We start from the raw sequence: 17,804 nt of genomic DNA on the forward strand, positions 1-17,804 counted from the left end.
AGGTATGATAGGAGGTGAATGAATGCTTTAAAGCCAATTGTAAGGTGTTTCTGTTTGATGTGAAGGTGGATGGATAACGACTGAAGGTTCTTCAGGAGGGAGGAAACACGGACTGAATAGTTTTTTAGAAAAAATGATCCACACATCAGAGTGAGTATGGACTACAGTGGGGAAAGAGAGGAGGCAGGGAGGTCAGCAAGGAGGCTAATGCAGTACTTATCCTTATTCCTGATTATTCTTAATATACATATCATATATATATAGAGAGAGTACGGAGGCATGAAACCTGCCCTAAAGGAACCAAGAATAGAGTGGGAAAGAGAGAGAGTAATTGATATGTGTACATATCCTTGTTTTAAATTGCTTCCCTAAGATGTAATTTATTTTAATGTCCATCTTCCCTGCTAGATTCTAAATTCTTGAGGGCAGGGATTATGCCTTCTTACTTTATTTACCTTCCAAAGTGCTTAGTACAGTGTTCTGTACATATCAGTGCCCAATAAATAACACTGACTTAACAACAGAAAATAAATATGAATAACTGTGTTAAAGTAGCATGGCCTAGAGGCAAGAATACAGGCCTGAGAGTCAGTGGATCTGGGTTGTAATCCCAACTCTGCCACTTACCTGCCGGGTGACTTTTGTGGCAAGTCACCTAACTTCTCTATGCCTGTTACCTCACCTATAAAATGAGAATAAAATCCTCCTCGCTCCAATTTAGACTGTGAGCTCCATTTAGGGCAGAGATTGTATTCAACCTGATTACTTTGTATCTGTTCCAGATCTTAGTATAGTGCTTGGCACATAATAGGTATTTAACAAACACCATTAAAAACCAGAAAAATTGGAGAGGGTAATTTTAAAAATTTACCTTAGGATAGCTCTAGGAATAGTAACTGTTCAAGTTTGAGGTGACTTCTTGTACGTGCATTTCCCTTAATTTAGAGACTGTTTTAGTGCTCTTGGTGACGACTCATCCTCATAATCTATTATTCAATACAAAAGATACTTACTCACTGCTTTTAATTGCCCAATGATAGAACACTCTCCTCTACACATGGTTCTGAAAAAGATTTAGGGAAGCAGATAACTATTATATATTCCGTTTGATCTGTTTTGATTATGTAAAGGTAAATTATCTCATCTTCAAAATCTTCAGGGAATATTTAAAAAAAAACCCATAATATTCTGAATAGAAAAAATAAGAGCTTTTCTGAATAGAAAAAATAACACATATCAATAAAAAAATACTTAGTTTACCCATTTGCTAAGTATCAATCCTCTGAAAGAATGAAAACCTGCAATAATCCTGCTAATGAAAGAGGGGAAACAAAGAGACCACGGTGTTGACACCAGAACTGAATTTAAAGACTTCTCACTTGAATCATTATGAGATGATGTAAAATTATTTCATTCCCTCAGACTTTAAGATAGTGATGGAATTAATATTCTATTAATATTAATTCTAATAATATTCTATATATAAGTGAACTGTGAAAATCCAATTCACCATCTGAAATTTAGAAATTTAAACAAAATATACAAAACCACAAATAGCCTCCAGTCTATTCTCTTGGATATTGGTTCTCCAGTCAATTCAGCTCAGAAGATGATGGATTCAGCTTTGTAAATTCCCCTTCAGGGAAAGAAGCAGGGAATGAAGGTCACTCCCTTACCTACCCTCTGCTCTGGGAGGCTAATCAACCAATCTATGGGATTTATTGAGCGCTTACTGTGTGCAGACCACTGTACTAAGCACTTGGGAGAGTTCAATACAACCTAATTGGTGGTCATGCTCTCTGACCACAAGGAGTTTGCAGTTGAAAGGGACTCAATACTGGGAGTTAATCTGTAAAGCTGGACTACTGCTTCAGTCAGCCAATAGTATTTATTGAGCGTTTACAGTGAGCCCTTTACTAAGTGCTTGGGAAAGTACAATATAACAATTTAATGGACACATTCCTGCCCACAAAGAGCTTCAGTATCATTGTAAACAGCGTGACTTATTGATCTCACATAGGATACCATCAAAATCAATCAGCTCCTGAAACATGAAAAGAACTGATTATGATTAAGTATAATCATGCATTTTTAGTTGCCAAATCACGGATGAGTAACTTTAAACTAACCATTTCTTTTACCCCATTGACAACACATATTCAGTAAAATAAATATTTTTGTGCTTTTAGTTTCCAGTAAAAAAGAGCATTAAATGAATTTTATTCAATAGGGAGTCCAACCTTCCAGCTCTTTGAAGTACTACCTACATAGTTCAACCCATAATAATGGGATCGAATGTGTATTCTGTCCACTATAGTGATAAAATCCAAAAGAGCAAATGTTCAGCTTAAATGAGATATGCTGAATGTATGAAGGGAGAACATTTCGTTTAAATAAATTTTCTTCAGTAATAAGAATGATGAAATTTGTAAGGGCTTACTGTGTGCCAAGCACTGTTAATAAGCACTGGGTAGAGAATCAAGTTGTCCCACAGAGGGCTCAGAGTCTTAATCCCCATTTTACAGATGAGGTAAGTGAGGCACAGAGAAGTGAAGGGGCTTGCCCAAGGTCACATAGCAGAAAAGTGGCAGAAAAGTGGCAGAGTCAGAATTAGAACCCATGTCCTCTGACTCCCAAGTCCGTGCTCTTTCCACTAAGTCACGAAACTTTGGAACCGTAGAGAGATTAATTAATTCATTCATTCAATCATATTAATTGAGTGCTTACTGTGTGCAGAGCACTATACTAAGCACTTAGGAGAGTTCAACAGAACAATAAACAGACACATTCCCTGCCCACATGGAGGTTACAGACTAGAGGGGAGACAGGCATTAAAATAGTTTACAGATAAGGGACACCGGAGAGTATAAGGATATGTTTGAGGGTGGGGTAACTAGCAGCGTGGCCTGTGGATAAAGAACGGGCCTTGGAGTCAGAAGGTCATGGGTTCTAATCCTGACTTCGCCACTTGTCTGCCATGTGACCTTGGGCAAGTCACTTTACTTCCCTGGGCCTCAGTTGCCTCATCTAGAAAATGGGGATTAAGACTGTGAGCCCCAAGTGGGACAGGGACTGTGTCCAACCTGATTTGCTCATACCCCAGTGCTGGCACATAGTAATTGCTTAAAGATACCATAATTTATTCATTTTTTTATTTAGTGGTAAGAGCACAAGCCTGGGAGTCTGAGGACGTGGGTTTGAATCCAGCCTCCGGCATGTGTCTGCTGTGTGACCTAGGGAAAGCCACTTATCTTCTCTGGGCTTCAGTTCCCTCATCTGTAAAATGGGTATTAAGACCGTGAGCCCCACATGGGACAACCGGGGCAAGAACACGGGCTTGGGAGTCAGAGGATGTGGGTTCTAATCCGCCTCCTCCACTTGTCTGCTGTGTGACCTAGGGCAAGCCACTTAACTTCTCTGGCCTCAGTTCCCTCATCTTTAAAATGGGGATTACGACGGAGGGCCCCACGTTGGACAACCGCGGCAAGAGCATCTGATAGATGTATCTGGTGTCCATCCTCGTTTCTTTGTATCCACTCCAGCTATTGGTACAGTGTCTGGCACAAAGTAAGCACTTGACAAATATCACAATTATTATTATTATTATTATTGTTATGTTTGTATTTGGGATTTGTAAGTTACCTGAAGTTGAAGTGCATTATTGCCTGTAATGCATTTCCCCCTCCAGTTGAAATGTCTCCTTCAAATCCAGGCAAGAGTGGAATCACAACGTAGACACGATAGCGTTGGTTTTCTCTGCAAAGAAGACACACCCAATAAGGCAAACCAGAAACTTGCCAAATTATTTGGGAAAAGTAATTCAACTGATATTTAATAGAATGACATTTACTGAGAAGCCACTGGGTTCTCTTCACTGAAGTAAGAGTTTAGGAAAGTTGCTTCTTCCCTACTGGGGAGCAACCCCCTAGTGAGAAGCCGCACGTGGTCCACGGACTGAGTTCAACCTCATTTGCTTGTATCCAGCACTTACTACAGTGCCTGACACATAGTAACTGCTTAACAAATTTGTCTCATCTTATGCCGTTGAGTCGTCTCCGACCCATAGCAATGCCACGGACACATCTCTCTCAGAACGCCCCACCTCCATCTGCAATCGTTCTGGTAGTGGATCCATAGAGTTTTCTTGGTCAAAATGCAGAAGTGGTTGACCACTGCCTCCTTCCACACAGTCAACTTGAGTCTCCGCCCTCGACTCTCTCTCATGCTGCCGCTGCCCGGCACAGGTGAGTTTTGACTTGGAAGTAGCGTGGCTGAGTGGAAAGAGCACAGGCTTTGGAGTCAGAGATCATGGTTTCGAATCCCAGCTCTGCCACTTGTCAGCTGTGTGACTGTGGGCAAGTCACTTAACTTCTCTGTGCCTCAGTTACCTCATCTGTAAAATGGGGATTAAGACTGTGAGCCCCACGTGGGACAACCTGATTCCCCTGTGTATACCCCAGCGCTTGGAACAGTGCTCTGCACATAGTAAGCGCTTAACAAATACCAACATTAATATTATTGACTTGTAGCAGATGGCCTGCCACTGGCTAGCTACTGCCCAAGCTAGGAATGGAATGGGTATGCCTCTGCTTGACTCTCTCTCCCATAGTCAAGACTGGTAGAGGACTGGAAACTCTGCAGATGTGACCCTGAGCGGGAATGCATTGAGCAGTTTTTGTAAAATGAGTAGTAGTTATATTCTCCCCTCGGCCATCCTGCCCTGAGGTTTGTGGCTCTAGGGCTTCAAGCAGATTGGAAGTGCAACTGGGTGGGAGAGGGTCCTTAGGACCATTAGAAAATATTTCGATTAGGTGGATGACTCATAATTATTCATGTTACACTTTCATTCATTCAATTGTATTTACTGAGCGCAGAGCACTGTACTAAGCGCTTGGAAAGTACAATTTGGCGACAGATAGAGACAATCCCTACCCAACGATAGGTTTCTGGGGATGATCATATCATCACCTCATCAAATTATTGATGAGGAAGAGAAGATGCCATGAATTCCAATATGTCAAATTATGGGTTGTAAGATATTATTCATTCATTCATTCATTCATTCATTCATTCAATAGTATTTATTGAGCGCTTACTATGTGCAGAGCATTGCACTAAGCGCTTGGAATGTACAATTAGGCAACGGAGATAATCCCTGCCCAATATCATTTAAACTTAATTCCTAAATTGCTTCCTCTGTACCTGTACTGGTCTGATTCATAGGGAATAACATTTACCAATCTTATAATGATGATTTAATTCACTTAGTGACTTAAACATTTTTGAGACAAAGTGTGAGGTTCACAGTTTTTAAATGCTGCACTGAGGTCTCTATATTTCTAACACAAGCTTCTAGACTGTAAGCTGCCTGTGGGCAGAGAGCATGCCTATCAAATCTGTTTTACTGTACTCTCCTAAGTGCTTAGTACAGTGCTCAGCACACAGGAGATGCTCCATAAGTACCACTGATCGATTACAAAAGGTTAGATGCTTCAAACGGGTCTATTTGGACTTAAATGGAGTTTGTTTTCAATGTCTCACCTTGTGAGGCATAAACAATCTCTCCAGTTGATTAGGTTTGCCCCTTTCTGCAGATTGCATAACTAGAGAATCACTCCAGATAATCTATTCATCGATATCATTTTGATGCAAATATTCATAGAGATTTCACCTTCTGAGCTACCTTTCTCAGGATAAAGGACAATCATATATTCATATGTACATATTTACAAATGTCATCTTCTTTCATCTATGCTCCTACATTAAAAATGTGAGGGAATGATGTTCAAAATAACAACTGAGCTTTGTCAATGACTCAAAATTAGACAATTCCAATTTTCACATACATATGAGATTTAGGAAGACAAAGGAGCCTAAAGTGAACTGGAATTTTAACGAATGAGCATCTCTGAGATGTGAAAAGGACACAGGTCTACACTTCTAAATTTGTTACAAGGACAAAGGGCCTGCTGCTCATTAGCTTTGAAGCAGCCTTGAATTATTCAAACCTCAGATTAATACTTCCTTGCAAAACCCACCGCCTTCTTCCAACCGTTTTCACTCACTTTTAAATTCAAATATTATTAGATTTTCATCTCAAAGATATTGCTTGCACTCCGGGTAAGGACTCAAAGTAAGCAGCTAGATAATAAACATGCTTGTTTAAAAAGATCCTAACTTTTCTGAATGTCGCTAGCTTCTGCCCTAGTGGGAATCATTGGCTTTGGAGTGAAATCACATTCTCACAGCAATGGTGGCTAAAAGGTAACTGTCAATTTCTTGAAGGAGGATTATTGTAATGGCCTACACTGATCACTAGATGGCAAACACAGTTTGAATTGGAAATACCATTAAAAAAAAGAAAATTAGTAAACGGATTAGTGTCGGACGGGGGAACAGAATATAGGGCTCACTTGCTATGCTTTGGAAGAGGCTCCTTAAGTTTAACTGAGATACTGTAAGTCGATTCACTAGGAAATAATTCAACACAATGATACAACTTCAACGGGAAGCAGCCTGGGCTAGTGGAGAGAGCACGGGGCCTGGGATTCAGAAGGACGGGGGTTCTAATCTCAGATCCGCCACTTATCTGTTGTGTGACCTTGGGTAAGTCACTTCACTTATCAGAAGAGGTATGGCCTAGTGGCAAGAGCATGGGCTTGGGAGTCAGAGGACGTGGGTTCTAAATCCGGCTCCGCCATTTGTCCGCTGTGTGACCTTGGGCAGGTTGCTTCATTTCTCTGTGCCTCAGTTACCTCAACTGTAAAATGGGGATTAAGACTGTGAGCCCTATGGGGGACAACCTGGTTACCTTGTATCCTCCTCAGCACTTAGAACAGTGTTTGGCACATAGTAAGCACTTAACAAATACCTGAATTACTATCATCATCATTATTCTCTGTGCCTCAGTTACCTCATTCATGAAATGGGGATTAAGACTGTGAGCCCCATGTGGGACAGGGACTGTGTCCAACCTGATTACCGTGGATCTTACCCAGCGTTTAAAACAATGCTTGACGCATAGTAAGTGCTTAACAAATGCCATCATCATCATTATTATTATTGTTTGAGATGGCTAGGGATGGTTAGGGTTTCCTAAGTGGAATATTAGAAGTATGACGAGCTGGAACCATAGTTCCAGAAGCTTAGGGGTAGAGTTACTTGTCTGCTGACTGACCTGAGGCAAGTTACTTTACTTCTCTGTGCCTCAGTTATCTCATCTGTAAAATGATTAAGACTGTGAGGCCCATGTGGGCAGGGTCTATGTCCATCCTGATTACCCAGTGCTTAGAACAGTGCTTGGCACATAGTAAGTGCTAAACAAACATTGTTATTATTATAATTATTATTAATAAAGCCAAGAGTGGAGCCCCTGGACTGGATTACATTCATTCAATTGTATGTTGTCTGTGGCACTGGAACATAAGTGAGGAAGACTTCCCAGCCCCTGTAATTGGTATCTGGTTAGAAAATACCCATATATATATATATATTTATTTAGGCATTAGTGAATGGGTGGGGTGGATTGGGATGGTGGAACAAAGAAAATAAAGATGTCTTTGAGTACCTAGAAAATACCCGGGGACTTGGATTGATGATGATTTCGGATTTTGCACCTAAATTACGAAAAGAATCATGTTAAATGAATTAAATATAATACAAAGGTATGCAGTTGATTTCCAGCTAAATGCATTTACTTGTTCTTCATATTTGAAGACACCACAGATGGTGAAATTCACCTATGTGTGGATGTATATGGCTGAAAAGGTCAGTATGAGGCCCTCGGTTCTGAACGCATTGTACAGTGAAAAATGCTGTTCCCTCTGTTATGTTTCATTTTTGCAGGATTTGTTAGTGTTTTTCTCTTCTGCCTCCTTGCTCTCAATCTTTATGAAGCTTTAGATCACAAAAAGCCACTCCTTTCTTGATAGCAGTACCACCTGCTAGTCTACCCCTAGCTGGGATGCAGCACTGTTTGAGTCTTTATTTTACTGTGTCCCAACTACACTCCTTATTTTTGGTTTTCCAATTTCAGCTGTCCATACAGTAGCTGTTGGGAGTTTTTTTATGGTATTCGTTAAGTGTTTACTATATACTAGACATTGTTCTAAGCATCGGGGTAGATGCAAGCTTAGGTTGGAAAGAATCCATGTCTCACATAGGCTCATATTTTTAATCCCCAATTTCCAGATGAGGGAACTGAGACACAGAGTAGTTAAATTACTTGGCCAGAGTCAGGGAGCAGATAAGTGGTGGATCCAGGATTAGAACCCAGGGCCCTCTGACTCCCAGGCCTGTGTTCTATCCATTAGGCCACGGTGCTTCTCTTGGGAATCTTGCTATTACTTATACTCAATCAATGTAATTTATTGAACTGTACTAGTATACTAAATAATAATAATAATGTTGGTATTTGTTAAGTGCTTACTATGTGCAGAGCACTGTTCTAAGTGCTGGGGTAAACACAAGGGAATCAGGTTGTCCCACGTGGGGCTCACAGTCTTAATCCCCATTTTACAGATGAGGGAACTGAGGCACAGAGAAGTGAAGTGACTTGCCCACAGTCACACAGCTGACAAGTGGCAGAGCTGGGATTCAAACTCATGAGCCCTGACTCCAAAGCCCGTGCTCTTTCCACTGCGCCACGCTGCTTCTATTCTAGCTTGGGTGAATACAACTGAGTTGATAGACACATTTCCTGCCCACAACAAGCTAACAGCCCAGAGGGGGAAACAGACATTAAGATAAGATAACATTAAGATAACTTTATAGATATGTACATAAGTGCCGTGGGACACTTACTCTCCTGACATGGTCCACCCACTGAAGTTGTGTGAAGGTAAGCAGAACTTCAATCATAAGAAATTGACTACTTTTCTGGGTTTCAGAACTTCTGAACTTCTACAGGTTCTGCAGTGTGATACTACTAATTCTACTAATACCAGAAAAATGTCCCAAGGATTGGAAACAGGAGGAAGGAACAGAAGGGGTCTTGTGAAATCCACAAACTGAAAAGACTCATGAAGGGAAGGAAGAAAAAGCAAACTTAAATCTGCAGGATGTCATGATATGTGAGCAGCCTTGATTAAAGGAGGATGACCAGGGTTGAAATGGAATGAAATGAGATTTGGTGTTTAAATTTAGAGCAACTCTCCCCTATTTCCGTGTTACTGGGAACTGGAAATGTATTGTACATGTTAGAGTGTTAATATTCTTACCAGGGAACAAGAAGAGGTGTATAATCAACCAATTAATGGCATTTATTGAGAGGCATTTATTTATTTGAATCCCATATCATATTATTTACAACAAATATAATGGTATAGAGCAGCTTCTTCTCAATAACTCAATTTACAGCTGTAGAAACTGCACTTGAATTTTCACAGGATGTTTTGAAAGACGATGTTTGATCTGCAAACATTTACATTACGGAGAAAAGGAGTAAACCAATAAGATAGTGATTGTGAAGCCACCCCTTTCACAACGTGGAGAAAGTGCCAGACTATACCATCTCTTAAAATAATGTACATTCACAATCCTAAAATAAACATTTCAAAGGCATCAATGATACAGTCATTTGGTTAACAAATTCAATCGAGCTCCCTTTTCAACAAATTATGAAATTTGGACATGTTATTAACAATTTTCATGTATTAAGAAGTTGGGTTTTTAAGTGAAAGTTGAAAACAGCAGAAAAGTTATTAAGCTTCCTTTTATAAGTAAACAAATTCTGCAGAGGCAGGTATTTTCAGTCATTAAAATAATTTAGTAAAATCCTTGCGGGGAAGTTCATCACATCCTAAAATTCCATATCAAATGGGGCTATTTATTTTCAAATGATTTAGTTTGTTTTCTTGTTGTGTCACTTGCTACACACAGCCCGGTCTTACCAAAACACACTTCTCTAATTTTCTTCCTCTTCCTAACTCTTAGAACATTCTTAGGATTTAACCAAGCATGCCAGCTTAATCTGCAATAAGAAGATTTCTACCTTACTCACCCTGAGAAAGGTTAATCCAAAAGAAGGGGTTCCCACCTTTCAGAAAATAGTTGAGTTTTAACTCTCAACTATTTTCATTAAATCATGAGTAGGATTTAGAATATATACTTTCTGCTGATAAGGGATTTAACATGTCAATGAGAACTTTAGGTATTTTTTTTGGACAGTCCTAAAATGAAAATAGGACCCAATCTGCACTGCAATTGAAAGTTTTTGGTTTACTTTGTTACTAAAGAACTACTTTTGAACAATATTCATCCGGATCATTTGAAATCATTTGATTAAGCCTTTATCATCTTTACTTAGTGTCTATTTCAAAGATGTTTATGACAGAGAAAGTATTCAACAACAGAAAAGGAGGAACTAATTTTCCGGAAAGCAGTAAAACCTCACTACTATCTTTGGAGAGAACAAATTAAAATCGCTTCTAAATCCTTGAAGATAATGTGCCTACCACATGCTCAGCATATCCGCTCCACTCTATACATAAACAGTGGGTACAAATTATAGGCTAGAATAATTACAGGATACAAAAGAAAGCATAAGTCATTATTTGTCAAAGGACTGTGTTCAAAAATGCTCCTCCTCTCCCTGCATTTATAAACCTCAAAGCAAAATCCTCCGGGAGGCTTCGATCCCAAAATCAGTATCTTCCCCTAGAATTTGGATGGTAATTGGGCTACCAATTTGAGCTCAGGGATGAAGCTGGGACAGGGCTTAGCGAGGAAGAGGGAGGGAAAAATGAAAGAGCGGATAGAGCACAGGCTTGGGAGTCAGAAGGACTTGGGTTCAAATTCCAACTCTGCCACTTGTCTGCTGTGTGACCTTGGGCAAGTCACTTCACTTCTCTGTGCCTCAGTTAACTCATCTGTAAAATGGGGATTAAGACTGCGAGCCCCTCGTAGGGCATGGATTGTGTCCAACCTGATTAGCTTGTATCTACGCCAGCACTTAGTACAGTTCTTGGCACATGGTAAGTGCTTAACAGATACCATTAAAACAAGAATTCATTTTGGCAGAGCTATAGTCTGTGACAAAATTCCATTACTCACACAGCACATTGACCGAAGGTGCAATTCAAGACAAGGATGCAGAAAACCAAATGAAGAAGGCCGGCACATCCCATGGAAGACTGTCAACCATCAGCGTGAACTCAGAATCCAGAGCGTACTAAAAATCCACAGAGCTGGAGTGTCGTCCAACCGCCTCTACGGTTGGGAGACCTGGACCACACACGAACACCACTGCCGCCCCCACCACCACCGTCACACAAGGACATCACCACACATAGTCACCACCACCGCCACAACTGGACGCCACCACCGCCCCCACAAATGGACACCACCAGCGCCACACATGGACACCATCACCTCCACCACAGGCAGACACCACCGCCATCACACAAGGGCATAACCACCACGCCTACAAATGGACACCACCATCGCCACACGACCATCACCTCCGCCACACATGGATACCACTGCCAACAGACAAGGACGCCACCGCCGCCCCCACAAATGGACACCATATCGCCACACACAGACACCACCACCTCCACCACGAACCAACACCACCTCCACACGCAGACACCACTGCCACCAAACATGGACACCGCCACTGCCACCACGCACGGACATCACTGCCACCACATATGGACACCACCACCGTCACACACGGACACCACTGTGGCCACACACGGACACCACCACCACCACACACAGGCATCACCGCCACCATACACAGACACCACTGCCGCCACACACAGACAACACCCCCCCCCCATGAACACCACCATCGCCACACACGAACACCACCTCCACCACACACAGACATCACCGTCACCACACACGGACATCATCGCCACCACACACAGACACTCCCGCCGCCACACAGAGACACCACCATCCCCACAAATGGACACCACCATCGCCACACATGGACACCACCGCCACCACACATGGACGTTAGCTCCACCACACACAGACACAACCACCGCCCCCACAAATGGACACCGCCATCACCACACACGGACCCCACCAAGACCACAAACAGACACCACTGCCACCACCAACACACACACACACCGCCACCACACAAGGACACCACCACTGCCACATACAGATGCCACCACTGGCATCTGGATCCATTCCATCAGGGTAATTTTCTGGTCACACTCAAAATCAAACGTAGAGACCCGATAACGAAAATGAAGTCTGGAAAAGAGTCAGACTCCTAGTATCAAAGGTATGCTTTCCTTAACAAGGATATGCTGAGTGGGAAGAGAATGAGTGACGGGCGGATATCAGAACAGCTGCTGTTTACGGAAAACTGAAATTTGGAAATCAAAACGCAAAGAAGGGCAGGAGAAATGCTTTAAGAGAGCAGTAAAATAAAGCCACAGACAGTGCTGCATCTCAGCTGAAAAGTGGGATCTAATAGCTGAGGACAGACCAGGATGGCTTACTGCTGTGAAGAATAGAGAGGCTCTCTTCCAGCCAAAGCTTTGTATGGAATGAAAGACAAGAAGGCAAAAGAGAAAACAACCCCAGATTGATATAGTACAGGTCTGGGATTCAGAAGGACCAGGTTTCTAATCTGGCTCTGCCACCTGGCTGTTGCATGACCTTGGGTAAGTCATTTAACTTCTCTATGCCTCAGTTCCCTCATCTGCAAAATGAGGATTAAGACTGTGAGCCCCATGTGGGACAGGGAGGATGTCCAACCTGATTTGCTTGTAACCCCTCCAGTCCATAGTATAGAGCTTGGCAGCTGGTAAGCACTTAATAAATATTATCATTATTATTAGTATTATTACAAGCATTAAGCATGACAACAAGAGACAAGCTTTTTGTGTGCACCACTTGACCAGAACTGAGTCCTACATTGGTTTTTTTCAGTCAAATACAGACTCGTAGGAAAATTTCACCATGAATGGTGTCTTTTTCTAATACAAGGGGTATCAAATCAATTTTCTCTCTTTGCTTTGCCTACTTTTTCATTATATCTGTGCACATTTTGGCGTAAAAAAGCAGCAGAATCTTGCTGTGTTCTATTCACTGGGCTATGTCTCCTAGGAAACAGGAAATCGTTACTGTTTCCCACAAATAGCAGTCCAGGATGATTCTCAGAAATCATTCCTGAGCGGAACAGATTATATGTTAAATAATTTTAAAATTCCTCTTTGCCCAATTAGAGCCTATTTTCTGCTCTACTTCTGTGTCATTTTACTCTCTTTTACACTGGTATTTTCTGCAGAGCCTGTTCCCTCCACATTTAGACAGGCAACAGGACATGGCCCTCAACAGCAAATCTGATCTACTTTAACCCCTGACTTTTATAAGGACTATCTATCTATTTATTTTTATGGTATTTGTTAAGTGCTTATTATGTGGCAGGCAGTATACTAAAGGCTGTAGATACAAGCTCATCCAGTTAGGCACAATCCATGTCCTATGTGGGCCTCACTGTCTTAATTCCCATTTTACAGATGACACAACTGAGGCGCAGCATAGTGAAATTACTTGCCCAAGATCAACCAGCAGACAAGCAGGGGAACCAGGATTAGAAACTAGGTCTGACTCCAACACCTGTGGTCTTTCCACTACTAGGTCATGCTGCTTTTTAGATTCCCAACTTCTAGACTGTGAGCCCGTTGTGAGCAGGGATTGTCTTTATTGCTGAATTGTACATTCCTAGCGCTTAGTACATTGTTCTGCACACAGTAAGCGCTCAATAAATACGATTGAATGAATGAATCAAACAGTAACTCCTTACCATCGGCTTTAAAACACTCAATCAGTTTTCCCCCTCCTACCTCACTTCTCCGATAGCAGCCTGCACACTTTCCTCATCTAGCACTGGCTTGCTGATTATTCCCCCATCTCACCTATCTTGTCACCAGCCCCTTTCCCACATCCTCCCCCTAGTCTGGAATTCCCTCCCGCTCCTTATACATCAGACCACCACTATCTCCACTTTCAAATTCTTATATCCCGGCTGGATTATTGTGTCAGCCTTCTCTCTGATCTCCCTTCCTCCTGTCTCTCCCCACTCCAGTCTATTCTTCATTCTGCTGCCTGGCTCATCTTCCTGCAGAAACGCTCTGGGCATGTCACTCCCCTTCCTAAAAACCTCCAGTGGTTGCCTATCGACCTCTGCATGAAACAAAAACTTCTTACTCTAGGCTTCAAGGCTGTCCATCACCTTGCCCCCTCCTACCTCTCTTCCCTTCTCTCTTTCTACTGCCCACCCCGCTCCTCTGCCGCTCACCTCCTCACCATCCCCCATTCTCGCCTATCCTGCCGTCGAACCCTGGCCCACATCCTCCCACTGTCCTGGAACGCCCTCCCTCCTCACCTCTGCCAAATTAATTCTCTTCCCCTCTTTAAAGCCCTACTGAGAGCTCACCTACTTCAAGAGGCCTTCCCAGACTGAGCTTCCCCTTTTCCCTCTGCTCCCTCTGCTGCCTCTCTGCCCCCCCACTTCACCTCCCCTCAGCTAAGCTCCCTTTTCCCCCCATTTCCCTCTGCTCCTCCCCCTCTCCTTCCCCCTCCCCTCGGCACTGTGCTCATCTGCTCATTTGCATATATTTTTATTACCCTAATTATTTTGTTAATGAGACGTACATCCTCTTGATTCTATTTATCGCTATTGTTTTTGTCTGTCTCCCCCGATTAGACTGTAAGACCATCAATGGACAGGGATTGTCTCTATCTGTTTCCAAATTGTACATGCTAAGCACTTAGTACAGTGCTCTGCACATAGTAAGTGCTCAATAAAGACTAATGAATGAAATACTATTGAATGAATCTCCTCAAAGAGGTCTTCCCAAGATAAACACTCTTTTCCCTACCACCTTCTCCCTTCTGTGTCATCTATGTACTTGGATCTGTGACTTTGGGGCTTTTGTTATTTGCTCCATCCTCAACCCCACAACAATGTACGCATCTATAAATTAACTTATATATATAATCAATTATTGATTTATATTAATGTCTGTCCCCCCTCTTAGACCTTAAGCTCATTGTGGGCAGGGCACGTGTCCCAACAGTGTTGTATTATACTCTTCCAAGCACTTAGCATAATGCTCTGCACCCAGGAAGTGCTCAATCAATACCATTAATTCATTGATATTAGAGTTAAGACAAGGAGACTGTGCTTTCACAAATAATCCAAAAAGATTTTATAATGGCTGAACCAAATGCAATGCTTCCGTGAAAGACCACTGTTGAAGAATGATTAAAAAACACAATATTTAAAATATAGATAATCAATACTGTATGCTTAAAATAATAACAATTATTATGGTATTTGTTAATAATAATAATAATTATTATTATGGCATTTGTAAAGAGCTTACTATGTGCCAAGCACTGTTCTAAGCACTGGGGTGGATACAAGGTAATCAGGTTGTCCCACACTGGGCTCACAGTGTTAATCTCCATTTTACAGATGAGGTAACTGATGCACAGAGAAGTTAAGTGGCTTGACCTTGGGCAAGAGCCGGAATTAAAAGCCACGTCCTCTGACTCCCAAGCCCGTGCTCTTTCCACTGAGCCACACCGTTTCTCTTTCTGCTTCTACTATGTATCAAGCACAGTTGTAAGAACAGGGGTACATACAAATTCATCAGGTTGGACACTGTCCCTCTCCCACATGGACCTCTCACAGTCTGAGAGAACAGACATTGAATCGCTATTTTATCGATGAGGAAAGTGAGGCAAAGAGAAGCTAAATGACTTGCCCAAGGTCACACAGCAAGCAATTGGCAGAAATAGGATTAGAAACCAAGTGCTCTGACTCTTTCCACTAGGCAATGTTGCTTCTCTTATACTGAAGGAGTTGGTTGTTAAAAACAAGGTACTGAGTAAGTGTTTCTGCATTCCAGCAAGTTAGATGTACAGCATTTTAAAATGCTTAAGTAATATTGGCTTGACTACTTTGCCTTAGGCTGATATGCTCCAAGTTCAGTACTGCCTATGAAATTTGGCATGTGTGCTCCTAATTACTAAAACTCTATTTAGAAAGCAACAGGATGACTGCAAATTTTCCACAGACTCCCAGGCCCCGTGCTCTATCCAGTAGGCCAGGAGCAGAAATATTTTTTTTAATAGTATTTGTTCAGCGCTTACTACGTGCCAGGCACTGTACTAAGCACAGAGATAGGTACAAGCTAGTCAGACTGGATACAGTACATATCCCACAGTCTTAATCCCCCATTTGACAGATGAGGTAACTGAGGCACAGAGAAGTTAAAGTGACTTGTCCAAAATCACACAGCTGACAAGTGGCAGAGCCAGAATTAGAACCCAGGTCCTCCTGACTCTTAGGCTTGTGCTCTAGCCACTAGACAACACTGCTTCTCTATGTAGTATCTTCCAGAAAGAGTAGCTAAAAACTCAGTTTTGTAAATAAAAGTCTACAGACCCAGGATCTGAAAGAATTGGGCTGATATTAAAATATAATTTTAATAAAAAATTCATCCATTATCCACTGCTTCCTGGTACTTTTACTCATGTCTGATGTATCAACACTTGGACACTGGAAAATGTACAAAGAGATGATGAAAATTTTCCGGGTCTATAAAAATGACTGTGACCTGCCAGAATATATAACCAACCTTGCAGGGTGTTTATACAAGCAGCCTAAATTCAAAGTGATAATAATAAAAAGGGTGATAATAATAATGATAATAATGATAGCAATCACAGCATTTCCTAAACACTTGCATTTCCTAAACACTTCCTATGTACCAAACACTGTTCAAAATACTGGGATAGAAACAATATTTGCAGATCATACAAGATCCTATGCCCAGATGAGACTCACAGTCTAAGTAGGAGGGAAAACAGGTATTTATTCTCCATTACACATATGGGGAAATGGAAGCACAGAGAGGTTAAGTAGTGACTTGTCCAACATCACAGAAAAGGCAAATGGCAAAGACAGGATAAGAACCCAGGTCTCCTGACTAAAATCACCAATACAATATTAATTTAATTAATTCTTAAAGGTATTAAGAATTCAAATTTTCCACCATATTCCATGGATACGAGTAACTACTGCCACATCAGCATCCTACTAAAATGTTGAAAACAAATTACCTGTGTGCTTTCAGGATCCTTTGTGCAATAGTATCTCCAATCTTGTTAAAAACAACTTTGTCATCAGCACAGCTAATAAAGAATTGGTTCTACAGGAAACATGAAAATCATTTGGTTAACATTTTTGCTAAAATGTCAAAGAAGACACTTAAAAAACCTTATCATTTGCTATACAGATTGCTTCTTATTCAGCAGGGTTACATCCATGAGGAAAGAATGTAGTGTGGTGCAGGGGAGAAGTAACCAGGAGGGAGCAAGGGAGAAGGAAAAGGAAAGAGGGAGAGAGGGAAAGAGAGAGAGGGAGAAGGAGAGGAAGGGGGAGGAGAGGAGGGAGAGGGGAGAGGAGAAAAAGGAGAGAGAGGAGGAAAGGAGGAGAGGGAGAGGGAGTGCAGCAGCCAGAGTGTCTGTCCCTAGGACGGGGGCTTGAAGGAAGGAAGGTAGGAAGTAGGATGGTCACCATATCTCCTGCTGCCCCTCATTCATTAATTCATTCATTCATTCAATAGTATTTATTGAGCGCTTACTATGTGCAGAGCACTGTACTAAGTGCTTGGAATGTACAAATTGGCAACAGACAGAGACAGTCCCTGCCCTTTGACGGGCTTATAGTCTAATCGGGGGAGAAAGGCAGACAAGAACAATGGCAATAAATAGAGTCGAGGGGAAGAACATCTCATAAAAACAATGGCAAATAAATAGAA

At 41.7% G+C, this 17,804-nt stretch overlaps 1 protein-coding gene across 2 annotated transcripts in view; it reads right to left on the reverse strand.

Moving 5' to 3' along the window:
* The window catches only part of PLD1 (phospholipase D1), a 198,866-nt gene that overhangs the window by 37,430 nt on the left and 143,632 nt on the right, over positions 1 to 17,804 (reverse strand). For both annotated transcript variants that reach the window (XM_029071635.2, XM_029071647.2), the window contains 3 exons: positions 17,104 to 17,192; positions 3,643 to 3,756; positions 1,014 to 1,063 (listed from right to left, as the gene is read on the reverse strand). In XM_029071635.2, the coding sequence (XP_028927468.1) occupies positions 1,014 to 1,063; positions 3,643 to 3,756; positions 17,104 to 17,192 (253 nt within the window). The remainder of the gene's footprint in view (positions 1 to 1,013; positions 1,064 to 3,642; positions 3,757 to 17,103; positions 17,193 to 17,804) is intronic.

Source organism: Ornithorhynchus anatinus, chromosome 1, assembly GCF_004115215.2.
Source record: "Ornithorhynchus anatinus isolate Pmale09 chromosome 1, mOrnAna1.pri.v4, whole genome shotgun sequence".
Taxonomy (NCBI): Eukaryota; Metazoa; Chordata; class Mammalia; order Monotremata; family Ornithorhynchidae; genus Ornithorhynchus; species Ornithorhynchus anatinus.